We start from the raw sequence: 27,527 nt of genomic DNA, 5'->3' as shown, positions 1-27,527 counted from the left end.
TATACTTCTGGGATACCATAGCCTTATCTATTAACATTGGTTGATAGATACTTCAGGTATAGGGTTGCCAGGCTCTGGGCCTGAGAGTGATTCTGTATCTTTAAGAGAAGAGACAATTCAGCCAAGTGCAGGTTTTCTTGAAACAGTGTAATGGGAAAAACCACAAGGTGAAATTCTCCCTTCTGCCTGCACAACTTTTAAAGATACAGAAGACCTCTGGGAGGCAGGGCCTGGCAACCAAGAGGTCTTCTGCATCTTTAAAAGTTGTGCAGAGGGAAGGGAGAATTCCACCTTGTGGTTTTTCAGTGGTGCAAGAACATTTGCACTTGGCTGACTTTCTTCTCCTAAAGATACAGGATCAGTCTCAGGCCCTGAACCTGGCAACCCTAATCTGCACTATACATGTAAAGAACTCCTATACCACTTTAAACAGTTGTGGCTTTCTCCAAAGAATCCTGGGAACTGTAGTTTGTTATCAGCATTGAGTGTTGTTATGAGACCCCTGTTCCCCTCACAGAGGAACAGTTCCCTCTACAATTCCCACAGTTCCCTGGGGATTAACTGTTTAACCACTCTGGGAATTGTAGTTCTCTGAGGGCAACAGAGGTCTCTTAACGACTCTCAGCACTTGTAACAAACTACAGGTTCCAGGATTCTTTGGAGGAAGCTTTGACTGATTAAAGTGGTATGATACTGCTTTAAATGTGTAGTGCATATGTGGCTGAAGTGGGAAAACCACCAATTTACATATTCCAAAAAGAGGCAGTTTTAACACATTTACACATTCCAAAATTCAATTTTTACCTGTCCAGCTTTAAGTCTGACATGACATTTTAAAATTTTTGCAGCTTTTTATTCATACTACCAAAAGTACACTTTTTTGTCTAGAAGACATTAGGAAATGTCTTTTCAAGATATGACACTAGCAAAATGTCAGAAACTCCAGAGTTCCTTGCAAAACATTACATGAATGAGAGACTTCAACATACCATTAGACCAATGGGTACAACTCTGACCACTGCACATACTTTGCAAAATAAAAAGTTTTTCCCCATAAAATGTTTGGTTATAGCTGGCATATCTATATGAAGAAAAAGTAAAATGCAGCAAAGCTGAGGTTTGAAAACAAGAAAAATATAATGACAACATGTAGATTAAGAGCAAATACAAATATACAAAGCTACACAGATAGAAAAGCTTTTTTTTTTAAATGAAAACACTGCCTTGATCCAAGTCCTTGAAGTGGACAATACTGGAATAATTCACTTGTTTGATGTACCACACAAAGCTTATTCATTCTTCGTGGGCCTGTACCTTTCATGACTGTTATAAAATCCCTTTGTACCATCAGGTCCCTTGGGTAAGCGCAGCACGCCAACTGGTAACCCAACTGCATTCTGTATTTTGGGACTCTGCATTGGGCTACCTACTGGACTTTTCTCCTGTGTTAGAGTCTGAGCCTGCTTCCTCCTCTGAACCCACGGGCTGCTGGAAGGAGTAATACTACTGTCCGATGAATAATCTGCACACCTCCTCGACATCTCGGGACTGGTGCTCAAGCTAAGCCTGCCATCTTCGGCAAGCGGAGACATCCTAGATACTTTACGCAGCGAAGAAGGGCTGCTCCAAGGGCTGGACCGTGGAGACACGTTTGGGCTGAGATGATTGTTCTGATAGGCAGAAAGGCTTAATTTGTTGGAAGAGCTGCTTCTGCGTCCTGACATGGGAGATGCTGGGTTGCTTTCTGGCTCCGAGGAGCTGTTGGCTGAAGATTCATCACCAACAAACTGAAGTTCTTCAACTCTCTTGTTCATTGAGCGTGTTTTGTTAAGGCCCTTACTAGAACCTTCGTCGCGGCTCTTGTCTTTGACGACCTTCTTCTTTGGTGGCTTCATTCCAATGAGGACAACTTTCATGGCGTTTTGGTTGTCAGTAACACACATTGACTCATGAGCTTTGATGGCAGCATCTACTTCTTCAAACTCTATGATTGCACATTCTTTGGTTCCAACTTGGCTGTATCGGCTACTGAATCTCTTGATATCTGGGGGAAGATCCCGGCCAGGTTTGAGGATACGAACCGACGAAATGACGCCAAACGTGACAAAGGCTTTAAGAAGATGCTCCATGATCTTCTCTTGAACACACCCATTCTCTTGCCCTTTATCCAGAGGATGGAGATCAGAAACCAGGCAGATGTCATAGACAAGCAGCATTTTGCTAGGGAGATTCTCGCTAGGGAATACAGGGACGGGTGTATTTCGCCGAACTTTTCTACTGTCTTCATTCAGCTCCAGAATGTCAGAATATTTCAGGGCATAAGCTGTGGTTCTCCAGTCACGGGTCAATTGTTTTACCTGTAACAAAAAGGTAGCCCATTGAGAAAAGCCTGGAATAGTTTCCATGACTTATTAACAAATCGTATCAAAAATGGGACAAGCCTTCGTTCACCTGTGTAATTGTCCATCAGCCTGGGGTGAACACTAAGTGCATGGCAAAGCAAGGGACAGATACACACACTCAAACTACCTAATTTAAGTTGCTGGAGAGGAAAGTAGAGCACAAGGTGGCCTCATGGCTGCTGGGCCAGCTGCATGTCCAGCAAGAGAGCCAGGACTGGCATGCAGAAGGTCCCAGATTCAATCCTTGGCATCTTCAGGTAGGGCTGGGAGAGACTCCTGGCTTGAAACCCTGGAGAGCCACTGCCAGTCAGTGTAGACAATACTAAGCAAATGGACCAATGGTCTGACTCAGTAAAAGACAGCTTCCTATATATCCAAGCTGTTGCAAGGGGGTCCTCCAACCATCTGCAGAAGATTTTCAGAAGGCCTCAGCAAAAATCACCCCCACTTCCACGAGTGCAATGGCTTATTGTTATTCTATGGGCACAACTCTTTATTGTTAATAATGAATAATTTTGTTTATGACTTACTACTGCTTTTCCTCCTGTTTTTACTGTAATTTTAACCAGAATCTTGATATCAAAATTGTTGTAATTTAACAGGGCTGCCTAGGAAGCTTTGGCTGAAAGACAAGCTGAGAAATCTTTAAAAAAGAAAAATAGGTAAAGCTGGAATCATTCTTCAAAAAGCTTTGAGGGCCCTTTTGATGCTTACATGTCTTCTAGCTCTGCATCTTAAAAGAACATGCCTCATTCTGAATGTAGCTAAGAGCCAGTGACTCTATGCAAATATGAACTCTAATCACAGACTGAACTCTGGGACTGGTGGGGAGGAAGGCAGGGAGCCCAACAGTAGGTGGTGCCAGAGCCAACTAATTCTAGATTTGTCCCCATCTTCCTCCCTGCTGAGTCCTAGAAAGGCAACAATGAGACTAAGGAGGCAGAAGCTGACAGCTAGAGCCATCTCTTGGGCTAGTTGTAAGTAGGAAAGCAGGCAGGTGGGGCAGTGCCCCGTTTGCCATAATGGACCAGCCGACATTGGGGTCAGGTGCACAAAGGACACCAATAGAATGAAAGAACTCAGCTCTTCTGTACGCATTCGGAGTCTAGGGCAGTAAATGCACTAGTTGCTAGAGCAAAGCATTTCCACTAGCCACATGTGCTCTAGTGGAAAGCTGAAGGATCTTTGCATTGAAGGAGTGGTCTGGTCTAGTGGCTGTGACTTTTAGTACATCCGAAGAACAACGACTTAATTATGAGCCTAGTTGAACAAGTAATAAAACCATTAATGATAAAGGCTTTGTTCTTCTGACAGACTGACAATTTCGAAGAGTATTGGACATAGTTCCTTCAATTGATATTCTGTGAATAGACCAGCTGTGTGACATTGGGATTGAAAAGCCTTAGTCTAAGAGGAGCTGTATATAAGAGTATCTTCAATATGCTATTGCCATCAATCAAGATGCAGAAACCATTTCAGCTGGTGCACAGGACATATTTGATGTCTCATCGCACCTGTATTTTTCCGTTCTTAAAAGGACAACGCTGTTTGCTTAATACTAAACACAAAATGGTTTCCTTGGCTCTGACCTCCCAGCACCAGTGCCTACATACATCTGCTGCTGTTTGTGTTTCCAAGGAAAGGGCATCATCCCAACCAGTAGACCATCGCAATAAAGAACTGGAGGGAGAAAATCTTACCACACTATCTGGTAACTTAGCCCAGAGAGACTCCATAGAACCAAATTCTGTAGAGCTTGATCCCTTACAAGACAAACCAATTAGTCTTGTGCAGAGATTCAAGAGAACGTTTAAACAATACGGCAAAATTTTGATCCCAGTGCATCTTTTGACTTCCAGCATATGGTTTGGAGCCTTTTACTATGCAGCTTTAAAGTAAGCGATGAACTTATCATCACTGTACTTATTAGCTTTCAGCAAATCTTAACAATTAACAAACATAATCACTTCTGCAGTATGGTTCTTATTGTATGTAAAAAAGTTGCAATGTTCCATTACAGTTATTATTTACTACAATCTCACGTTGTAAGAGCATATTACAATATTAATACCAGTCTGTTCCAGTCACTTTCAGTCTTTTGAGACCTGGGACCCGCCTATAAGCCAAACATGCATTTGGAGACCAGTTTCTTATTTTTTTTAATTCATTTACATGATAGTAGCACTGCTGTTGCAACCAACCTTGGATTACGCTGTGACCCAATAGTGGGTCCCTGCCCGCCAGTTGAAGACCAAGGTGCTGCATGTAGCAATCCAGCATTAGTAGTTAGTTGTTTTAATGATGATTTTGTATTGTTTGTATGGTGTTTTATGTTTCATTGTAGATTTTGTATGTTACTTTGATATTTTTTATGAATTGCCATCTACCTTAGTGTCTATTCATCAAAACAAGCTTCAAGTTGTTTTTATGATGATGTAAGCAGTTTTTGATGATGATGTAAGCAGTTCCCAGGTCCCTTCTTTGCTGCAAGATTCTGAGGGTGAGCTGTGTTTGGGTCCTGGGTGAGAGCCAGGAGCCTGAGAGGGTGTGTATGTTAGAAGGGACTGATATGAGTTTTATTTATTAGTAATTTGTATTGGTGCAACACTTGTATATGTCGTATTATGTAACATTGTAACATTTGTTGTTTAAGGTTTTTTTGGTATTATTTTGTATTTTGTAGCATTATTGGATGATAGTATGATTATTTCTGTATATTTTTGACATTTCTATGGTTGTAAACCGCCTTGAGTGCAGTGATGTAGAAAGGCGGCATACAAATTAGAAATGAAATGAAATCTGGAGGGGGAATGGGTTGAGCTCCAATCAGTTGCGAAAACTCTTTGAAGCTGACTTTAGAAAACAACACAAGCTGCTCCCACCAGGTTTTACAGTAAAAAAGGGTGGGGTTTGACTAGCGTCGTGGCCCCCATTTTCAGAAAAGAGAGGTGGAGATGCCCTGGAACTGGGAGAACGGTGAGTGTGCTTCTACCCTAGGACCTGGTTTGCAGCATCTGAACTTGGCGGCAGAAACAGCCAGAGCTAATGAGAGGCAGGGCCAATTAATTCCAGATTTGTCCCCATCCTCCTCCCTGCTGAGTTCTACAAGGACAATGCTGAGCTTGAGGAGGAAGAAGCAGACAGGGAATGCCACCCCCTGGACTGGTTGTAAGTTGGAAGGGAGGTGAGTGGGTTGGGTGAGAGTTGGGTGAGGGCATGCTGAAGTTGCTAGGGCAGTCACCCAAATGGACCAGCCAGCACTGCACAGGGATCAAAGGTGTCCAACTCTTTTTATCTCGAGAGCCACTGCATGCCAATGGTGGGTGTGATCACAAGTGGCCGTGATCACCTCACAGTTCCTCACTCACACACAGCAGCTAGTCCCAGGAAATCTGGTGCCAGGGTGGGCAGAGTTGTCAAGGCCTTTCTGCCCATGCCAGCATGATGATGAGGATTGCCACTTCCTGCTGATCAGATCATTTGATGAACAGGGCAAGGGGCCAATGTTGGTCTCCCAGACTAAAGCCTCTCCCGCCCAGCCCCACAATGAAGATGAACGCTGCTCAGTCCCCACGGGTGCTTTGCACATTTCCCCCCACCCCCAGTGGCTGGAGAATTGGGTTGCAGGCTGGTGTACCACCAGGAAAGGCTTGACAGGACAGATCAGGCACATCGGCCACCAGTTTGCCACTCATTGGACATAGATGGACATTCCTCAGCCATACTGAAACTCACAGGAAAACCAGATACATAGAGACCCATCACCTAAAAAACCCACTCTGTTGCCCTCTCTGGTTGTAACCATCATTTTATAGCCACCATACAACAAGGGTCCAGGATACCTTAAGGACTGTCTGAGCCTTTGTATCCCAGCCAGCTAACGGAGATCATCCAGAGGAAAGCAGTTAGTTGCCCCCTTTTAAAGAGGCTCAACTGGCCCCAACCAGAAGTCAGGTACTTACTGTTACCAGTCCCATGTGCTGGAACACTCTTCCAGCAGAGATGCAGCAGGCATCCTCACTTTCGATTGACGTCTCTTGAAGACTTTTTTTGTACTGACAGGCCTATGCAGTTTTGTAAAATGGTCTTTTGAGTAGCCAGTCATTTTCATTACTGTTTGGTATTCCTTGGAACATGTTTTTATCTTAGTGTACACTGCTCTGAAGCTTTGCGAGAGGGGGGCTTGTAAAGACATTGATAAATTACATAAAAGCATACCTTTTTGAAAGATGTCAGCAGCTTAACACTGACATATCCCATCTTGTTTCTCCGCACGTGCTTCAGGAGGAAGGCATCTTTTTCAAGGTTTTCATCTGAGAAGTAATACTCAATCTGGGCCACCAGCTTCAGGATCAGTTCATACTCTGGAGGTTTCCAGTTGTGGCCAAAGCCATCCCCATCATTCTCACCACCACTAACGGGAGGGAGAAAAGAAAAAAATAAAATAAAAGGTTTTGATCAACTCCCTTTCACAAAATCATATAGGAGTAGAGTTGGGAGGAGCCTATATGTCCAACCCCCTCCTCTGTGCAGGAATCCAAATTAAAGCATCCCCAATAGGTGGCTGTCTAGCTGACTCTTGAATGCCTCCAGTGTTGGAGAGCCCACCACCTCCCAAGGTCATTGGTTCCATTGTCGTACTGCTCTAACAGGAAGGTTTTCCTGATGTTCAGCCGAAATCTGGCTTCCTGCAACTTGAGCCCATTATTCCGTGTCCTGCACTCTGGGATGACCGAGAAGAGATCCCGGCCCTCCTCTGTGTGGCAACCTTGCAAGTACTTGAAGAGTGCTGTCATATCTTCCCTCAGTTTCTCTTCTCAAGGCTAAACATGCCCAGTTCTTTCAGTCTGTCCTCACAGGGCTTTGTTTCCAGTCCCCTGATCATCTTTGTTGCCCTCCTCTGAACTTGGTCCAATTTGTCTGCATCCTTCTTGAAGTGCAGAGACCAGAACTGGATGCAGTACTCAAGATGAGGCCTAACCAGTGCTGAGTAGAGGGGAACTAGTACTTCATGAGATTTGGAAACTATACTTCTGATAATGCAGCCTAATATAGCATTTGCCTTTTTTGCAGCCACATCACACTGTTGATGCATATTCAGCTAGTGATCAACAGGAATTCCAAGATCCTTCTTGCATGTAATATTGCTGAGCCAAGTATCCCCCAACTTATAATTGTGCATTTGATTTCTTTTTCCTAGGTGTGGAACTTTGCACTTATCCCTGTTATTTCATTCTGTTGTTTTCAGCCCAATGCTCCAGCCTATCAAGATCCCTTTGAATTTTGTTTCTATCCTCCAGGATATTATCTATTCCTCCCAATTTTTTATCATCTGCAAATTTGATAAGCATTCCCTGCACCTCCTCATCCAAGTCATTAATAAAAATGTTGAAGAGAACTGGGCCCAGGACCGAGCCCTGTGGTACCTCACTCATTCCTTTTGGCTCAGTTTCTCATGACAGTTTACACCCTCATTTCTTCTTCTTCCCTCATTTCCACAGGGTGGAAACAATTCTTCCAAGGTTAATTCTCATAGTGGTTTAACAGGTAATCTCTCTTCCTAGGGAAATCTGGGAATTGTAGCTCTGTGAGGGGAAGAAAGCTCTCCTAACCGCTCTCAGCACCATTAACAAAAATAGACTAGTGGCAAATTCAGAAGTGCAGGGTCCTTCATGATAGTCACAGCCACACACCCTCTCCCCTTTTTTGCTGCTGGGTTGAGAATGATGTTAATGCCTTCTCCCACAACAACCGACATACCTAGGAGCCAATCAGCATGAAAGGGGAGAGCGTTAGCTACTGAAAAGAGTCTTCTCAGTGGCTGACTCATCCCTTTCCACTCTGACTGGCTTCCAATTGGCAGGAAAGGACAAGGACGCATGTTAGAAGGTACTTCTCAGTGGTTAACACACTCCCCTTTCATGCTGATTGGCTCATAGGATGCTGAAGACATAGAAACCCTGCTCCCAAAAATGTAAGGGGTCCTAAGACTCCCGAGACCCCAGATGACTAGGCCTCTGCATAACAACCCACAGTTCCCAGGATGCTTTGGGAGAAATCATGGATGTTTAAAGTGGCATGATACTGCTTTAAATGTACAGTGCAGATGGGTTACCACATTGAGTAGCCCGGCCTAGAGATTCTCCTACTTGCCGTTTTGATTCCTGGCCCACAGCAAAATACTTCAGTAGGAAAATCATGTACACTTTTGTGTATTGCAGGGGTGAGGAACTTGCAGCCCTCCAGATGTTGCTGGACTACAACTCCCAGCATCTCGGGCAACTGGCCAGTTGATGGGAGTTGTTGCCCCATAACATCTGGAGAGAAAAGCAACATATGGGGAGCATCTGGAGAGCACCTCCCTAATCTAGCCTGCTGCTCTGCTTCCAGAACTGATCGGCCCTGTTGTCTGTCCCCAGTGCTGGGCGTGGGATTTGAGCTGCTTCATCCGCCTTGCTTCAGCCATCTTTCCAGACGTTCGGTTCAAGGGCAAGAAAAAACAAACGTTTTCTTAAATGATGGAATTATGTCAGCTCCTGCTAAATGGATGGCCCACCAGAAAAATTAATCAAAGTGCTATTGTCTTACAAGTGACACTTGGTTTGGGGGGGGGAATAGCAGGCAGGCTTGGATACTGATGCCCCCACCCCCAAAAGTTTGCATGTGTCAATATTCAGAAAAAGAGTGATGAACTCTTACGCTTCTGGAGCTTTGGAGAGCCAAAGGACAAGCGTTTATCCTTGACGCGTGCCTCTGTTTGGTTTCCTGGATGACTCACTAGCAGATGAGTCACAATCTAATAAGGTTGTTTTTCTGGCACTCCAATCATTTATTTTTTGACAGTCATATTCTCTAGAATAATGTAATCCACCTCCTCCCGTTGGATATTTTGAATGCAAATCACTAGGATCTGTGAAGTCATTGGGGATTCTCTTTCTCCACCCACTCACCAAGACTTTACTTTGGATTCAATAAACATGCATTAATTCAGTTTAAAAAATGAGACACCATCTGTTGAACCAGGTAGAATTGGGATATTGATGTGTTTGGGCTACAATTGCTTAAGCTCTGCCCAAACCAGAGCAATGCAAAGATAAGTTGAGTGAGATATTAGAGCCGGACTTCAATGAAATTACTCAAGCATTTGTGTTCTCCCAAAATCTGGTTTCTCATCCTGTGTCATAGAATCATAGAATCATAGAGTTGGAAGGGGTCTTGTAGGCCATCGAGTCCAACCCCCTGCTCACAGCAGGAAATCCACAGCTACAGCATCTCCCGCAGATAGCTGTCCAGCCTCTGCTTGAAGACATCCAGCGAAGGGGATCCCACCACCTCCCTAGGCAGTCGGTTCCATTGCCGAACTGCCCTTACTGTCAAGAAGTTCCTTCTAATGTCCAATCTGAATTTACGCTCCTGCAACTTAAAACCATTAGACCTAGTCCTACCCTCTGGGGCAGCAGAGAACAAATCTGTACCCTCCTCTATGTGACTGCCCTTCAGGTACTTAAAGAGTGCAATCATGTCGCCCCTCAGCCTTCTCTTCACCAGACTGAACATGCCAAGTTCCTTCAACCTTTCCTCATAATTCTAATTAGAGATACACCATTAGGAAGCTGTCTTACACCAGATTAAACCATTTGTCATTCTAGTCTAGTATTTCCCACTCTGATTGACAGTTGGCTTTCCTGGGGTTCAGAGACAGCCCTCTCTCATCACCTGCTTACCTGATCTTTTTAAGTGGAGGTGCTGGAAATTGAACTTGGGTCCTTCTGCATGCAAAACAGCTGCTCTACCCACTGAGCATTGGCCCATTCTCAACTTTGGGGTCTGAAAAAGTTTCCTTTCAGAGTTCAAAAGAGCAAGGATCTAAAATGAATATATGTGCCTCCTGCTACAGAAATACTGTTTTTAATCTACTGATTAAATATGTGCATGGTTAATAAAATACAACATACGATCAATCAACTAAAATGCCTTTAACAGCGTTGGAGCCCTATTAGGAATAGACTAGCACAGTAGTTCCCAAACCTTTCCCCCCCACAGGCCACCTGAAAATTGCTGAGGGTCTTGGCAGACCACTTCATGATTTGTCTGCCAGTTTTGTAGCAACTGTAATGCACTGTGCTCGATGCTGTGCTTTTTTAAATGGAATTTTTATTTCTTTTTCTATTGCTTATACAGTATTTCATTGTTTTCCAGTGTGCACTCCATAGAATTCAAACTGTGACACAATAAAATGCAGTATAAAAAATAAAAGAGGCAATAAAATAATTAAAAATCAATCTTTATTATTTATTTGATTTATATCCCGCCCTTCCTCCCAGCAGGAGCCCACAGCATATGAATGCCGTGAACCACCTGAATGAAGCCTGTGGATTACTGGTGGTCTGGGGACCTCCATTTGGGAACCCCTGCTTGGGAACATTTACTGTGCATAAGCTTTCATGTCAAAGCTACAGATATTTTGACCTATAAAGCCCTACACGGCTTAGGCCCAGGCTATTTGTCAGACCATATCTCCCTATATGAACCTACCCGGGCTCTGAGATCTTCAGGAGAGGCCCTCCTCTCAGTCCCACCACTGTCATAAGTGCGATTGGTGGGGATGCAAGATAGGGCCTTTTCGGCGGCTGCCCCTAGGGTTTGGAACTCCCTTCCGAGGGAGGCAAGAATGGCCCCCTCTTTACTGTCCTTTCGTCGACAGGTGAAGACTTATTTATTCCAGCAGGCTTTTGGAGTAGAAGTTGTTTAGGACAGGACTTCTAGAGGTATCCTGTATTGTTTTATGGTTTGATCACATTATTCTTAAATTGGTTTTAGGTATTTTTAGGTGATGTTTAATTGTTTTAATGCTGTAATGAGTTTAATTCTATTTTAAATGTAGATTTTTATATGTCCAAATTATATGTACCCATTTTTAGTTGTAAGCCGCTCTGAGTTCCAGTTTTGGAAAAAGGGCGGGGTATAAATAAAGATAAAAATAAAAGATAATAATAAAGTCACATGAAACATGGATAGGAGCCTGATTACTCTGACCAATCTAACTTCCCTTAACTATTCAAGCCTTGGCAAGTTAACACACAGCAAAAAAGCAAAGAGGGAAGCACCCAAAAGTACCCCGGCCAAAGAGAGGAAAACCCACAAGGTGTCAAACGAGCAGACAGCAGAGAGTGCAAATGGGAATTTTATTGCAGCTGAACACATTTTGGGTGTTGACACAAGCCTTTGTTAAGGGCAATCTTGTGCAAATAACAAGCTGATATCTCATCAATGAAACAATCTCTCTTTGGCTGAAGTTAACACTCACACACACAAAATACACCAGACTTTGCTGGGCTGGGGGGGGGGACCTGTCTTCTAACCACTAGGTGACACAGGGTATTTTTTAAAGGAATTGTTCTGGGTGTCCATTTCTTCATTCAAATAGCTTGCATATGGAAGCCTCTCTACCATGTACAAGCCCTGACATTTGGATTGAGGTGAAAGTGATTCAGACTAAAAAAGAGAGTGAACAGAATTTTGTTAAGGAGTTTTACAGAAAGACCGTTGGTTTGTACTAACCCTAAGAATTATTGTGTAATGTGCCTCAATGTTCTATGTTTCTGTTCAATTTCACTAAAATTTCATCTCTCTGGTCAGTGTTCCAGTGCCTTCCAAACTCAATCTGTGTTCTTGGTTTATTAATTAAATTTTATGTGTCCATTTGCATCCAAAAGCTAGGACTGGGTGTCCATTCGGACATACAACTATTACTTAAAAATGCATTGAGATGGCACTACCCAGCTTGGCATCTATTGATTCTCTGCTTCAGGGATAGGGAGCCTGTAGCCCTCTAGATACTGTTTGATGCAACTGATCACCATCCCTGACCACTGGTGATGATGGGGACCTGATGGGAGCTGCGAGTCCAGCAACATCTGGACAGTGTCAGGTTCCCCATCCCTGGCTGACCACCATGACAGCTGCAAAACTCTTCATGCTCAACCCTTGCTTTCAGGCTGCCTTCATCTTCACAACATACTTCTTCCCTGAGCTGCATTTTTCCATTCCTAGGCTTTTGCACAACATTCCCCCCCCCGCCCCCATTTGTTTAAAATGTTTGGAACAATGCAGTTTTCACCAGCCAAGGCGAGGTAAACACTCATACGCACATGTTTCCTCTTTATACAAATACTTGTGTCCTCATTTCCAAAACAACCCTACCGCCAAAACATAATTTGGGAATTAACTGCTGTGTTTTGCAGTGGGCAGCTCTACAAAGGAGGGAGGTGGGGGAGAGCAACATCTTGCCTTGCTAAGGAGGTTTAAAAAAACCCTGGCTATTTTATTTTTCAAGTGAGAGAAATACAGACCACACACCCGTATTGTCAAGAATAGCTAAGTTTGGTCAAGCTAAAATGGCTCAACCAGAGGGAATTCTGGGGGGCTTTGTCGCAAAGACCTCTGGGATACTCTGTGCTGGGGAAACGCAAGTGTTTTAGTGCCAGACGGCTGCAAATTGCTAATGTCAAGAAGATGCAGCAGAGTCCTATCTGTTATCTCTTATCTGCTTCCTGAGATCAAAGTCAGGAGTTTGGGTATTGCAGATCAGGGACCACTTGGTGTGACTGTCTAGTCCTCCTTATCTTCAGAGAATGTGATCACGGGAGGGGCGCCAGCTAAGCCCCATAAAGTGAAGGTGATCCTTCAGTTACTTGTTCCCTATTCCATCTACCCTGACACACCTGAAGACTCTTGTAAGCCATTGGGAACCAGGCTTTCAACTTGAAGTCAGTATTAGCAAGGATAGGTAAACTTTGTTATTTTTCTTTGTCTGCTTGAATCTCTCACAGTGTTATGTAAATGTATCTCTTACTCAGCCCCTTTGAGGGTAATTGGCTTTAAATAAAGGAATGCTGCTCTCTTTTTTATATGTACCTTTCTTTTCTTTTAAGTAAACTACCTTTTCTTAATGGTGTGTATTGCTTGGAGTTAATGACTCTACATCCAGACTTTGACCACACACCACACCCATACTAGACCTTAATTTCACGTGAGACAGTCATGGCTTCCCCCCAAAAATCCTGGGAAGTGTAGTTTGTGAAGGGTGCTGAGAGGAGATTCCTATTCCCCTGACAGAACTCCAGTGGCCAGATTGTTTTAAAAGTCAGCCACTCTGATTGAAGCTTGTGCAAACAAAATATTATATTTGGTTACTGTACACTTTCCATCCTGGAAATGTATTGCAAATCCTTTCTTATCTAATGCAGAAACACTTGGCATGTTGCAACTCAATTCAGGTACAAATAAAATATGTTCTGCTATGTTTTCCATGGTTTCATGAGGTAATTTGCATTTTAGAACAATACTGACAGCTCCATGAATCTCCATGTGTTGGCCATTAGCAGTCTGAATTTTTCCTTGAATATTTCTGTTTATTTCATCAAACAAAGCTTCATTAAATGAACTGTGAGTTGTACAACCACTGTCCAAAATCCAATTGTTTGATTTTTGCTTATAATTATTTGCCATCAGAACCTTATGCACAAAACGGAAATTGCTTTTTTGGGGGCCTGCTCTCTGAGGTCTTTTGTTATTCTCGAGGCAAAAGCTGTTTTTGTCTTTGTTCTCTCTGTTTGAAATTTGGAGAGCTACCATTGGTTGAGAAGCTCTTGGGTAAGTCACAGTGCTTAGCCAGGTGACCACACCTCCCACAGGTAAAATAGCATTGTGATTGGTTCTTGGGAGGGGCTTTCCCCTTCCCTTTGTCCTTCCCACTGGCCAGGTAATTTGAGCCACTTGTAGAACTCTGATCAATGCATTCCTCTCTTAGCCTTGCAATGGCTTGTTTAAACTTAATCTCATGTTTGTCGTTTAAAAGAGAAATAAATGGTTCAAATCTCTCTCCTGCCCATAAGGAAACCCAACTTCTCTTGGTCATTAAATTCAAGCCCAGTTAACTTCAACTTGCCAAATATAGTAATCAAAGAATTTGTGTTTTTCAGTTTTTCTTTGTTTCCAGTCTCAGCTTCATCATCACTTGAATCAGCATTGTTTCAGACCCAAAGCTGGTAAAGCCAAATGAGGTCTGGAGTTTTTCCAGCATTTCCTTAGGTGTGTTACATTCAGTAACACGGACTAGCTGATCATCTTCAAGAGAATAAAAAATAATGGCTTTTGCAGTTGCATTTTTCTTTTCTCATCTCTTATCTTTTTGGCATCTTCCTGTGGCTTTGGTTTTTCAACACAGGAAAAACTTTGTCTACTTCTAGAGCAATCCTTATTCTGCTCTTCCACTGTTCAAGGTTAAGAGCACTCAGTTTGGGCATCCTTCTGGTAAAGGCTTTATTACCTTGCAAATGCATTCTTTCTTGCTGGTCTGAGAAGAGCTTTGGTTTGCAAATTGACTCAGAACAAATAGCAGCCAATAAAGTCTCTTTTAAAACTAGTGTCTGATACAGAGCAAAGGGGGAAACAAACAAACATGCTAAAAATGCACAAAATAAATTCCTGAAAAATCTGGTTTAATTCTCAGCATACTCTGGACCCATAAGCTGTTTGAAGAAATAGGACTACAAACTGTTCCTATTTCATTTAAACCAAACATATTTCTATCAAACTTTAAAAAGCAGGGAAATAGGGTAACCATAATGAAAGCACCAGGAGAGCAGGAGACTTGACCTCCTGTCTGAGATATTCTGTTGCCCTACACATTTATCAAAATGCAAACACCATTTGGGTTGGTCTTTCACAGTCCAATCAGCTTCCTGGGTGGCTTGGAAGAATTTGGCAACATGTGCCTCTGAGCATATAGTGAGTGGTGGCAACACCTGCCATCTCCAAAGATGGAGAATGACATTTTTGTATGTTTGTTGGTGTTCTTCTTACTTTGCTTCATTCCTGTGTTACTATTGTTTCTACAGAGAATCTAATCTAGAAAATTTTATTTCCCTCATTATTCATCCTAGAAAGCTATATCAAATTTATTTTTACTAATTTCAACGCCTTTTTATTGGTCAATGCCATATGATGGTGAAGACAGCCTTCTGTGTTTCAAATTGGAGGTTATGTTCTATTTCTATTTTAGGTGTATTAACAGTTGAATCTGAAACTGCAGTTTGATGTAAAATCAGACTGATTACAATATGTTGCTACTTCAGCAATGACTCTAGCTGTTGGAAAAACAAACTTGGCTTACCCAAGATGCATGTTCTGCAGAATAGTCTCCAATGGACATAAGGAGTGTCTCAGTTTGCACAAGGCAAAACAGTGATGGGGGAAATATATTCTAGCAAATTTCTAGGTAGCTGTATGTTTTTAATTGACCATGCCCCCATTTCCTTAAGTGGAGTAGTTTAAGCATAGCAGGCTGAAAACATGCATCTTTGGGCAGGCTAAGTTTGTTTTTTCCAACAGCTAGATTGCTGAAGTAGCAACATATTGTAATCAGTCTGTTTTTACATCAAACTACAGTTTCAGATTCAACTGTTAATGCACCCAAAATAGAAATAAAGCATAACCTCCAGTTTGAAACACAAAAGGCATATGGCATATGGCACTGACCAATACAAAGGCTTTGAAATTAATAAAAATAAATTTGACACAGATTTCTAGGATGAATAATGAGAGAAATATAATTTTCTAGGTTAGATTCTCTGTAGAAACTGTCGTAACACAGAAAAGAAGCAAAGTAAGAACACCAACAAACATCCAAAAATGTAATTCTCCATCTTTGGAGATGGCAGGTGTTGCCACTACTCACCATATGCTCAGGGGCACATGTTACCTGTCTCAAATAGAGGCACATGTTACCTGCCACAAATTCTTCCAAGCTACCCAGGAAGTGGATTGGACTGTGAAAGATCAACCCAAATTGTGTTTGCATTTTGACAAATTTGTAGGGCAGCACAATATCTCAGAGAGGAGGTCAGGTCTCCTGCTCCCCTGTGCAATATCCCTGCTTTTTAAAGTTTGATAGAAATAGCTGTTGGCTGTAGGTACATTCTTAAACCGCAAGGTTTTTTTCCTATTAGTGAATCATTATCATGGTTGATAGCCATAGGATTGCTACATGATATGGTGTTCAGTTTGGGTTGCAAGAATGAATGGAACAAACATGAAGTTTGTTCACCGCCCTGAGAGCTATTTCGGTAAGGGCGGTATATAAATTGAAATAATAAATAATAAATAAAGTGTGTGTGGGCGGAATCCTGTCTTTGCATTAAAATACTAAAGGCCACTTTCAACAACAGTTAATGTAAGAAATATACAAGATAAAAGCAGAAGGTAAAATAAAATCAGGAAACAGAAGCGGGACCCCACCTGAGGCATTCAGTACATCTGTAGTTAGGCAAGTTAAATGCGCAACAATGGAGGGTGGCCTACTAGGGCAAATCGGGCACTGCCTCATCAACTTTAATTTGCCCTCAACAAGTCCTGTGCCCCGCCTGTCTTCTTACTTATAACAAGCCTGGGAGTAGTTGTGGCTTCATCTGCTGTTGGTCTCCCTGCTTTCCACCCTGCCAGTCCCAATGGGCACTGGCTGCCACTGGTGCCTGTCCAAAGGGAAAAGCCTCTGCAAGCTAATGGAAGGTCATGGGGGAGAAGGCAAGATGAGAGTTCTCTTGGGTGAGAATTCCACCGTCTGGGTGTGACTTACAGAGAAGGCTCCCTTTGTGTTTCAGCCTAACACACTTTGGATACTGGTGAGACCAGAAAGAGAGACTCTTTCTTTGGACACCCCGTAAAGCCTACCAGACAGTTTTCCAGGTCACACACCCCATTTGGACTTTTGCCTTTGGCTATCAAGATATTCTATGCCAGGCCCTGCTAATAAGCCCAGATGGTTTTTCAAAGCACATTGTCTGCTTACTGAGCAAAAGCTATTCTTGTCATGACCCCAGAGTCCAGCAGTAACCAGGACACTGAGTCAGAAGCTCAAGCATCACCATCTAAGAAGCCAGTCTGGATTCCTGGCTCTGAGCCTGATGCTGGTGATCAGGGGGCTAATGAACCTGAGAGTGGCAAGCAAAAGACCACCAAACCAGACCTCACAGGGACAGGGCCCATAGAATCAGAGTTGGGATGCTCACAGGTGCTTTTGCCTGGTTCCAAGAAACAAAGTTTCTTGCCTCTCACGCTGCCCCACTAGTTCAATGACACACAGAGTGCTCCAGGAGGGAGACCATGGAGCACAAAAGAAGTGTCCATCTTGTGGCTAGAGGGCTGACCCTTTAAGAGTCTGCAGTTGTTCAACAAAGGAGGCAGAGCCTAGGAGAGAAGTGGACTGGAGGCAGAGGTTCAAAAAGCCTCTGGCCACCTCCAGCCCTTCTCAGAGCAAGTAGCTTACTTGGAGCTCTCCATGGTGCTGAGACAACCAACCTGACTTGCTTTATGGGTTGCTCTGCAGGACCAAAACTGGGCAAACCATAGCATAACATAATACTGAATATAATACAGAGTATTATAATGCATATAAATACAATAAACAAATTAAGTATATGTAAGAGATCATTTGCCCCATATGTGCCTATTTGATTACTTCTATGGCACTTGCACTTTTACAAGTGCCACATTCTGCACTGGTGAGGGGTCGATCCTTTAGCATGGCTATGCTTATGCTTTGGAACTCCCTGCCCATTTACATTAGCAGGCACCTTCGGTATATTGTTTTAGGCTTTGTTTCGGCAAGCCTGCCCAGGCATATAATTTGGTTACCTAAATTCGTTTTAAAAGCTTGATTGGTTTAGTCTTTTTATGATTATGATTTTATGTATATTTGCTTATAATTGGGTTGTGGCTTTTAGCTGTGTTTTATTTACAATTTTATTTGCACACTGCTGAGAGCTCTTTGATCAAGTGGCTTATAAGGCCAAAGTAGTAGTAAAGTAGTAGTGTAGTGGTTAAGGTGTTGGACTACGACCTGGGAGACCAGGGTTCAAATCTCCACACAGCCATGAAGCTCACTGGGTGACCTTGGGCCAGTCACTGCCTCTCAGCCTCAGAGGGAGGCAATGGTAAAACCCCTTGGAATACCGCTTGCCATGAAAACCCTATTCATAGGGTTGCCATAAGTCGGGATCGACTTGAAGGCAGTACATCATCATCATCATCATCAAGTAAATAAAATTTAGCAGCAGTATTGAAGTAACAATAAAAGCCAATGGGTGATATCAGTGCTAGTCCTACTCAGAGTAAACCCACTGAAGTTAATAGACATGACTAACTTAAGCTTATTGATTTCAGTGGGTTTACCCTGAGTAGGCCTTAGTTGAATACAGCCCTTTAAAAACACGCCACATATATTGTGGGGGTCTGTGTTCCCAAAATGTTGAGAAGAGAGGTAAGGGTAGTACTCAAGAATTAGCCAAATTCACAAAGGATGGATCTCACTCTTACAATTAGGACAGGTAAATGAATCCTCCATGTCCAGAGGTGGTGTACCACCAAATGCTAGCGGCTTAGGAGCAACAGTCGAGGTGGACTACTGCCTGCAAGTCCTTCTTGTGAGCCTCCACAAATAATCTAGTAGACCACAGTTTGAAGCAAGTTACTGGACTAGATGGGCTTTCATCCTGATCCAGCAGGGCTCTTATGGACATACTTTTTTAAGAAAAAAGGTGTGGGGCTTGGGGGTTGAGCCGGAGGAAGCTGCAGCTGAGCGGTAAGGGACTTTTCCTTGTTATTTCACATTTGTTTAAAAGCCTTGAATGCATCTGCAAGCACTGCTTAGATTCTATTTCTGGGCTTTCCTGATTTGAGGCACAATGTTTTCCAAGTACATCACTGGGTCTCAGACTAAACTCTTACTTTCACTACAAACTGAAATTGGTTTTGCTGTTACCTCATGCTAGGGTTACTTAAGGCAGACGTGGAGTACTCTTTCAGAGGGCAGAAAGGAAAATCTGGTTTTAAACTAGATATGCATTTACCAAAGTAACCCTAGGAGTTGTAGGTTTAGGCCCTCTGGAACAGGATTGTAGGTTCTAGGATTCCTAGAGTTACTTTGGGAAATACATGACTAGTTGTTTCTTTGAGCCTCCTGAAGAAGCTGTCTCCCATCAAAACAAATCCTCATGTCCCAACACTGACAAGAAATTGTAGCCTTGAGTGAGAAACTGCAAGCCTTATCAAATGCAACTCCTCCTTGCTGACACACGAAACCTTCCCAAAAGACTGCTAACACGCTTCCCAAAACATCTCTATGCAAACATGAAGGCTAGGAAGGTTAAATACAACAAAAACAAAAATGCCACATAAGAAATTGGGACACAGAATTTGTGTTCGCATGGTGCTCTATGGCTAGAGAGATGGGAGAAAAGAGGGAGAATGTAACTAGCCCTAATATCATCAGAAATTTATTTAGATTCCCTCCCATGCCCCATTCTCTCCAAATTTATGTATTCTTGCAATCAGAGTCTTTAGGACAGTGGTAAACAATGTGGTGCCCTCCAGATGTTGCTGGAGTACAGCTCCCATCATCCTTGCCCATTGCCCATGCTAACTGGGGCTGATGGGAATTGAAGTCCAACAACATCTGGAGGCCACCATGTTGGCTACCCTTGCTTTAGGAGGCCAGGCAAAAACAGCAGTAAGTGACGGAAGGAAAGACAGACACATAATGTCCCAGAACTACTTCTCTATACTGCAGCTATCGGAAATGCCCACAGCCAGCTCACTAAGATGGCAGTAATCTGAGACTGTGCCTTGAGTCTTCTGATTCATTTATATTTAGGCAACTCCCTGCAGAGAGCCGCTAGTGCGCACAGCCCAGAGGGAGACTTCAACAAGCCAATCACACTAATTAACAACAGCTTCCTAACAGGCTATCCTGCCCTATTTTGCAAAGCTCTGAAGAACCCAGCCATCCTAATCTTCTTTTTTCTTCCACTATGTAAACACCACCCAGCTGATGAGATTAACAAAATGCACCCCTCTGCAGTTGTGATGGAAACAGGTGCTCAGCAGGTCATTCATTTAGCGGGTGGTGGCAGAAGAATCTGACATAACACATATCAGTGCAGCACAAACATCCCTGTACTCCAGACATCATTTGGGGATGGCAAACACATTGCAGACTCCTATGCGCCCTAAGCTTACTGTCATCACCACATTGATGCTAACTACAGCTAAGGCTAATAACCAGGACTACTTGGAAACCACAGTTTGGAGTGGTTTTGTAAATGGTGGTTTGTTGCAATCTCTAGGTAAAGGGGACAAAAGGCAACAGGTCTTTGAGTTCCCAGTGATGTATTTAGGTAATTTTAGACTCTAGACCAGTGGTTCCCAACCTTTATGAGTACGGGTCCCCCTTTATAAGCTCAAAATGTTTTGTGACCCCCTCCCCCCAGGAAGGCAGGCTGACTTCACAAAAAGTCCTCTGCTTTCATTCTAAGTAAGGGCGTTGTCTGCAGTGGCAGTGCGAGGAGACGGGAGACAGTGATAGTAATCCCAGAATCATAGAAGAGTTGGAAGGGGCCTAATAAGGCCATCAAGTCCAACCCCCTCCTCAATGCAGGAATCCAAATCAAAGCAATCCCGACAGATGGCTGTTCAGCTGCCTCTTGAATGCCTCCAGTGTTAGAGAGCCCACTACCTCTCGAGGTAATTGGTTCCATTGTCGTATGGCTCTAACAGTTAGGAAGTTTTTCCTGATGTCCAGTCGAAATCTGGCTTCCTGCAACTTGAGCCCATTATTCTGTGTCCTGCAATCTGGGATGATCGAGAAGAGATCCTGGCCCTCTTCTGTGTGACAACCTCTCATGTACTTGAAGAGTGCTATCATATCTCCACTCAGTCTTCTCTTCTCCAGGCTAAACATGCCCAGTTCTTTCAGTCTCTCCTCATAGGGCTTTGTTTCCAGTCCCCTGAACATCTTTGTTGCCCTCCTCTGAACCTATTCCAGTCTGTCTGCATCCTTCTTGAAGTGCAAAGACCAGAACTGGAAGCGGTACTCCAGATGAGGCCTAACCAGTGCTGAATAGAGGGGAACTAATACTTCACATGATTTGGAAACTATACTTCTGTTAATGCAGCCTAATATAGCATTTGCCTTTTTTGCAGCCACATCACACTGTTGGCTCATATTCAGCCTGTGATCAACAACAATTCCAAGATCCTTCTCACATGTCGTACTGCTGAGCCAAGTATCCCCCATCTTATAACTGTGCATTTGGTTTCTTTTTCCTAAGTGTAGAGCTTTGCATTTCTCCCTGTTGAATTTCATTCTGTTGTTTTCAGCCCAATGCTCCACCCTATCAAGAACCCTTTGAACTTTCTTTCTGTCTTCCACAGTATTAGCTGTGCCCCCCAATTTTGTATCATCTGCAACTTGATTAGCATGCTCTGTACTTCCTCATCCAAGACGTTAATAAAAATGTTGAAGAGCACTGGGCCTAGGACCGAGCCCTGTGGTACCCCACTCGTTACTTCCACCCAGTTTGAGAAGGAACCATAGATAAGCACTCTTTGAGTACAATTCTGGAACCAACTGTGGATCCACCTGATAGTTGTTTCATCCAGCCCACATTTAGGTAGCTTGCTAATCAGAATATCATGGGGCTCCATGGGGCTTCTTCCTGGTAGCTCCACCCTCAGCCTCCTTTGGCATCTGCCATATATTTTATAGGCAGATGCCTGCCCTTGGTGTGCCTGAAGGACGCCCTGGCGCTTCAGCAAAAGTCCTCTGCTCTCATCTGAAGCAAAAGGGAGGTGTCCTCTGCAGCGGCAGTGGAAAGCAGACAGTGTCCAGGGAGTGACGACTTCTTTTTTTAAATATTCATTTCTTTACTGTACACCCCCCCGGATTACTTTGTGGGGGGCCCTGGGGGTCCCAGCCCTCAGGTTGGGAACCACTGCTCTAGACTTAATGGTCTTACAGGGGTGTGTGTGTTCCTCTTTTTAGTTTCTAATATGTTATTACCTCACTTGCTACAAAATGGGGCAAGCGAACTCCGTGGCACTTGGGGGCCCACCTGCTCATTCGACTGAGTGGGACCTTGGACACCTGCCTCAAAGTCCTGCATTGATAATCCCACCACTGCTCATTCCTCTCTTACACAGGAGAAATATAAACTCATTTCTCAATATTAATTACCCTTAAATGATTTTTCATTAAAATTAGAATTTATTATGTCTTGTTTATGTAGTTTAGTTCACCTTCTTGTGGTACATTTCCCTAAATACTGAGTTAGAGATTTTTTCCCCTCCATCATCTTTACTTTTTTGATTCATTCATCTTATATTATTTGTTTTATACAATTTTACCCAATAATGTTACTCTCTCTCTCTCTCTCTCTCTCTCTCTCTCTCTCTCTTAAAGTCAGTGGTCATTGCTCCAGACTATGGTGATGGCTACCAAATTAGGTGGCTTTAAAAGAGAATCAGTCAAATTCAGGGACGCATGGAACCTCCATGTTTAGCTACAGTCTACCTCTGAATATCAAGTGCTGGGAAGCAACAGTGGGGAAAGTTGTTGCCTTTGGGGTCTGCTTATGGGCTTCCTAGAGGCATCTGGAAATCTGGATTTATTTATTTTCTTTAACAAAATGTATATACCACTTGATTGTAATAAAACCTCTATGCGGTTCACAAGAAATATTAAAATGATCAATAAAAATCAGTTAAAAACAAGTAACTAATTTTTTTTAAAAAGATAATTAAAATTAACAGCAGACTGAAAGGAGATTAAAACACATCAGCATCTATGTGTCTGGATAGGCTTGCTGGACTAGATTTACCTATGGTCTGATCCAGCCAACATCTTGGAAACCAAGTTCTGTGAGGAATGGTTGCAAGAGCTGGGTATATTTAGACTATGAGAAGAGAACATCAAAGGCAGAGACAATAACTGCCTTAAAATACTTGCAGGGCTGTTATGTAGAAGATAGAGGTGTTCAGTGGGTAGGAAATGCAGGAAATGCAGGAAATCAGATTTTTTACTAAATATCAGGAGAAACTAAGAGCTTTGGGAAGGAGTAAGAGCTTTGAATAGTGGGCCCTTCTTTATTGGAGTTATTTAAGCAGAGGAAGGTTGGCTATCAGTCACAGATGCATCTTGCACTGCAGACCCTGTATTGACAGGGGGTTGGGCTAGATGACCTCCAAGATATCTTCCAACACTTTCTTCCACATTCTTCATAAAATTAAAAATGTTTCAGCTGGAGGAGGAAACTCCATTCAGCACATCCTTAGTTATTCTCCAAGAGGATAACATCTGTAACATGACTGGGGAATCTGCAGTCCATTGGATTTTTGTGGACACCCAATTACCATTATCCCTGATCACTGGCCACGCTGGCTTCCTAGGGCTGATGGGAGTTCAGGTCCCACACCATCTGGAGAGCCACAGGTCCCTCACTCCTGATCTATAAAGAGCAGAGAGCTTCAAAAGGCAGCCGCTTACACATTACGTGCACGGCTCCTCCGAGTGGAGCCAGACTGATTCAGAAGGATGGAAAAGCAAGGGAAGGCACCTCCTTCAGCACCTCCTCTCAGCCCTCACCAGCATCAGATTACAGCCGCTCCTCTCAGGTGCCAGATCAGCAGGAGATCCCTGCCACCCCCACCCCCACCCCCAGGGAGAAAACCTCATCCCCCAAGCTCCCTGCCAGAAGCAACTTTATAGCATCGCATGGGCTAGAGAGGCTGGAGAAGGATGAGGCAGTGCTGTGTCCTACTTGGTGCAACATCCGGCTCCAATTGCACCAAGCTTCCTGCTGGATTTGGGAGCCTCCAAGCCTCTCTTGCGTCAGGCAGAGCCTGCGTCCACGAGGACAGCAATGGGCTCTCCTGGGGGCTGCAGGAGACATGCATGCTCAAAGCCAGCCCACGTGGCAAGGTTCATTCTCGCGTGCAGCTAGACACATTTTGTGCTGTCAAAAAGTGTGTGCAGTGTGCCATACGTTTTTGTGCTGTTGAGTGTATGGGATTTCATAACGAGCTAGGTAGTTTCTAAAAATGAAATTGATGAGAGAAGTTAAAAAGAAATAGAAAATGAAGATAATACCGGTTCCTTTCAAATCTTCTTAACCTTATACTATTCATCAGTGCTTTTTTTGGTAAGAAAAGAAGAGGTGTGGTATTTATATCTTGATAAAAGTGCCATGGGCGCTAGCACAAAATGGCAGGCATGGGCAGTAAAAAAAGAGATGCCTTGATTCCATACTGGTGAGTATTGTCACACACACACAAAAAGCCCTGGTAATAGTATATTATGGGCCTAATGACTTTGCTAGTCTGGGAGCAGGCAGCATGCTGGCTGCAAGTGCAGTAGGAAGAAAAGGCTTAGAAGAAACCCCACCACGTGCCCGTTTACAGAGAACCCTCTCCCTCTTTTATGCAGGCATCTATGCCAGGAGAGAATATGTCAACAGGTAATGCAAGAAAGGGGATTGCTACCCTCGTTTCCATATCAGTTGCAGCAGAAGATCAGGCAGGGCTGGCTCCTCCTCCCAGCGTCCCTGACTACTGGCCATGCTGGCTGGGGCTGATGCGTTCCAGTAACATTTGGAGGGCCACAGATTCCCCATCCCTGACAGTCGGGTTCTGTACCCAGGGTTTGGATTCTACTCCTGCCCTGGTGGAGAGATGCAGCTAATGGCAGCTTTGCCCAGGGAAACCCCTTTTCTGCACAGCAGAGGGAAGGGAAGGCCAAGTCTCAGAGATGCTGAGATGGTGGTGATGATGCAACTGGAAAAGGATAAAGGTTGGGGATTAGGAGGGGAATGAGGAAATGGGGCAGGGGTAGAAAGATACAACGTCTTGGTGGGCGAGGTGCCTCATGGGCCATCTTCATGCCCAGAGACAGGGTGCTTTCCCCTAAAGGAAAACTATACAGAGGATTTGTTTTTTTTAAAAGGACCACATTCTGTTCACATCCACCTAGATCCAAACGGGGACGCAATGTGAAATGCATCTTTTGCAATCATGACAGAGTTTACTGGGGAAGGGCTGCGGCTCAGTGGAGGAGCATCTCAGCTGCAATCCCTGGCATCTCCAAGTCAGGCTGGGAGAGCTGCTGCCAGTCAGTGCAAACAATACTGAGCTAGATGGATCAGTGGTCTGACTCCCTATAAGGCAGATTCATATATAACAGGTGAGCAGAGCGGGACACTTGTCAGGTCCACAGCACAGAGGGAGGGGAGGTTTAACTCTTTGCTCCCCCACTGTGGTATGACAAATATCTCCCCCACCCCCCCTGCCACAAGTTTCAGGGAAGCTACTATTGGTGTAATAGCACTTGTGGGAAGATTTTTGGGGGATCATGAGGGGGAGGAAAGGATTAAGCCTCCCATCTCAGCATGCTGTTGTCCTGATGAAGTCTCTCTCTCTCTTTCACACATACACATGCATGCCTACCACGAATGTTTTCAAGAATCCTGATGTGGTTGCTAAAGATACATTTAACATCGCATCTCATTTTGCCCACACCAAAGGGAGACTGACCTTTTTGTGTATTGAATTGGCATTGGCTACTGTGTGAATGAAAGATGAAACACAGTCTCAGGCACATGGCCATACATGCATCAAATGGTGACTGTTCACCTAATCTGGGTACTTTGTGCCAGTTCCAAACTGTCTCATTCTACTTGCCTTGTGGCCAGGGGTCCGCTGATTCATCCGCCTGCTCTCCAGTGGTAAGTGCCCCTCCAACAGAGGGTGGAAATTTTTGCTCGTGGAAAAAACCCTGTGCTTTGAAGAGCAAAGGAGCATTTATGGCTTTCCCTTACCACTGGCTTTTTTTTTTCTTTTTTGCAAAAGCTCAGCACAAGATCCAACAATCTTCCATTTCCCAAATTCAGAGAATCATAGAATTTTTGAATTTGAAGGGACCTTCGAGGGAATCTAGTCCGACCTCTAGCAACAGTAGGAGAGGTGGATTGAGATTCACGTTAACTAGTGTGGAGCTAATTACAAAGGTGTGCAGAAACAGAGTAATGACATGGGAGAGAAGAAAACCCCTGTTCTGCTGAAAAAACAAACTGTGGAGTGAATGCAAGATATTAGCCCAGTGTGTTTCAGGCTGCAGCACTAAGCACACTTATTAGAAAGTAAGTGGTACTGAACATTGTGTAAACATACATAGGATTCTGCTGTAAGGGTGCAGCCTGAAACACAGCTCTAGGGAGACCAGCCCACTGAATGTTGTGGGATCTACTTCGGTGTAAACATTAACTCTTTTGTAAAAGGATTTTGACTGTGTTTTTTAAATTAAACTATTTTAATTACTCCTTGCCCAGAAAAAAAAAACCCAGGTTATGAAAGGACTAATACATGTAATATAAATAAATAAATAAATGCCCCCACAGCAGAGGGGGAAATGCCAGAGTGGGCGGTGCTTAGGATGCTTCCAGACAACTGTTTTATGAGAGGATGGGTGCTACTTATGCATGCAAGGCTTTTAGCACCCATACGAGCTCGTTGGCGTGAAAATGCCAAGGCCACATTTCCCCTCCGATTTAATCCAGATTTTCCAGGAAAAAGAAAAACCTGTTGCCAAGGTCCCGTTTGGGACGTTAAGCCCCCGTCTTCAGTAAATACGTATGGGTAGGCTTGGGCTGTAAACGCTGGCGAATAAAGCAAGCCTGCCTCGGTCGGTTCTAGCTCGCAGAAGCCATCCAATTCTTCCAAATAAACTTAATCCAAAGGAATGAACAATCAAGCGAAAAAACAACCCTCCCCCAGGGGGACCCAAGTGGACCAGATTATTTCGCAAACCCAGAAGCCGGAGGTGAGAGCCCGCGGCTTCCTCTGGGATGGCGAAGGGCGCGCATGTTCAGCGGGTGCGCCAAGGAACAAACCGCGAGGTGGGGAGACGGCGCCCTACCTGGATCTCCCGCCACCACCTCCGTAGTACCGCCCGGAATCGTCTTCGCTGCAGCTGCCACCGCCCAGCGGAGTCAGGCACAGGCGCCCGCGGCGGCGATCCTCGTCCTCCTCCTCGTCGTCCTCCACCTCGGCATCAGGGGCCGTGGCCACGCGGATCTCAACGGGGACGGCGCCCCCAGCCAGCTCGCCCCCCTCCTCTGGCTCTGCCATGCCCTGGCGCGGAGGAGAAGAGGCGATCCAGCAGCCGGCAGAAGAGCGCTGCGCCGCACCCCGATTCGCCTCCTTTGCCACGGCACTGAGGCCGCTGGAGCCGAGGAA

The 27,527-nt window shown here is 44.1% G+C and overlaps 3 protein-coding genes across 4 annotated transcripts in view; 2 read left to right on the top strand and 1 right to left on the bottom strand.

Moving 5' to 3' along the window:
• The window catches only part of ADAL (adenosine deaminase like), a 43,364-nt gene extending 41,923 nt beyond the window's left edge, over window positions 1-1,441 (top strand). The window contains exon 11 of the mRNA XM_061594971.1: window positions 1,352-1,441. The gene's annotated coding sequence lies outside the window, so the exon portion shown is untranslated. The remainder of the gene's footprint in view (window positions 1-1,351) is intronic.
• LARP6 (La ribonucleoprotein 6, translational regulator) lies at window positions 254-27,527 on the bottom strand. Of its 2 annotated transcripts, XM_061594967.1 has the most exons (3): window positions 27,208-27,527; window positions 6,621-6,816; window positions 254-2,357 (listed from the first exon to the last, which is right to left on the bottom strand). In XM_061594967.1, the coding sequence occupies exons 1-3, from the start codon at window positions 27,417-27,419 to the stop codon at window positions 1,290-1,292; spliced, it is 1,476 nt and encodes a 491-aa protein (XP_061450951.1). In that variant the 5' UTR covers window positions 27,420-27,527; the 3' UTR covers window positions 254-1,289. The 2 variants fall into 2 exon arrangements, with proteins under 2 accessions (XP_061450951.1, XP_061450952.1); XM_061594968.1 differs by lacking the exon at window positions 6,621-6,816 and having other exon boundaries at window positions 27,208-27,285.
• On the top strand, window positions 3,064-4,722 carry LOC133369620 (protein FAM210A-like). Its single transcript, XM_061594973.1, has one exon. The coding sequence runs from the start codon at window positions 3,843-3,845 to the stop codon at window positions 4,299-4,301; it is 459 nt and encodes a 152-aa protein (XP_061450957.1). The 5' UTR covers window positions 3,064-3,842; the 3' UTR covers window positions 4,302-4,722.

The sequence above is a fragment of the Rhineura floridana genome, chromosome 14, assembly GCF_030035675.1.
Source record: "Rhineura floridana isolate rRhiFlo1 chromosome 14, rRhiFlo1.hap2, whole genome shotgun sequence".
Classification (NCBI taxonomy): domain Eukaryota; kingdom Metazoa; phylum Chordata; class Lepidosauria; order Squamata; family Rhineuridae; genus Rhineura; species Rhineura floridana.
Note: the sequence above shows the minus strand (reverse complement) of the source record. Positions and strands in the feature narration are given on the sequence as shown.

Excerpts from the sequence above, each read along its gene's own strand:
- LOC133369620 (XM_061594973.1), top strand. The coding sequence starts at position 3,843 with ATGCTATTGCCATCAATCAAGATGCAGAAACCATTTCAGCTGGTGCAC.
- LARP6 (XM_061594967.1), bottom strand. The coding sequence starts at position 27,419 with ATGGCAGAGCCAGAGGAGGGGGGCGAGCTGGCTGGGGGCGCCGTCCCC. Across the intron at positions 6,817-27,207 it reads GGTGGTGGCGGGAGATCCAG|TGGTGGTGAGAATGATGGGG; the intron begins GTAGGGCGCCGT and ends CCCTCCCGTTAG. Across the intron at positions 2,358-6,620 it reads TGCTGACATCTTTCAAAAAG|GTAAAACAATTGACCCGTGA; the intron begins GTATGCTTTTAT and ends TTTTTGTTACAG.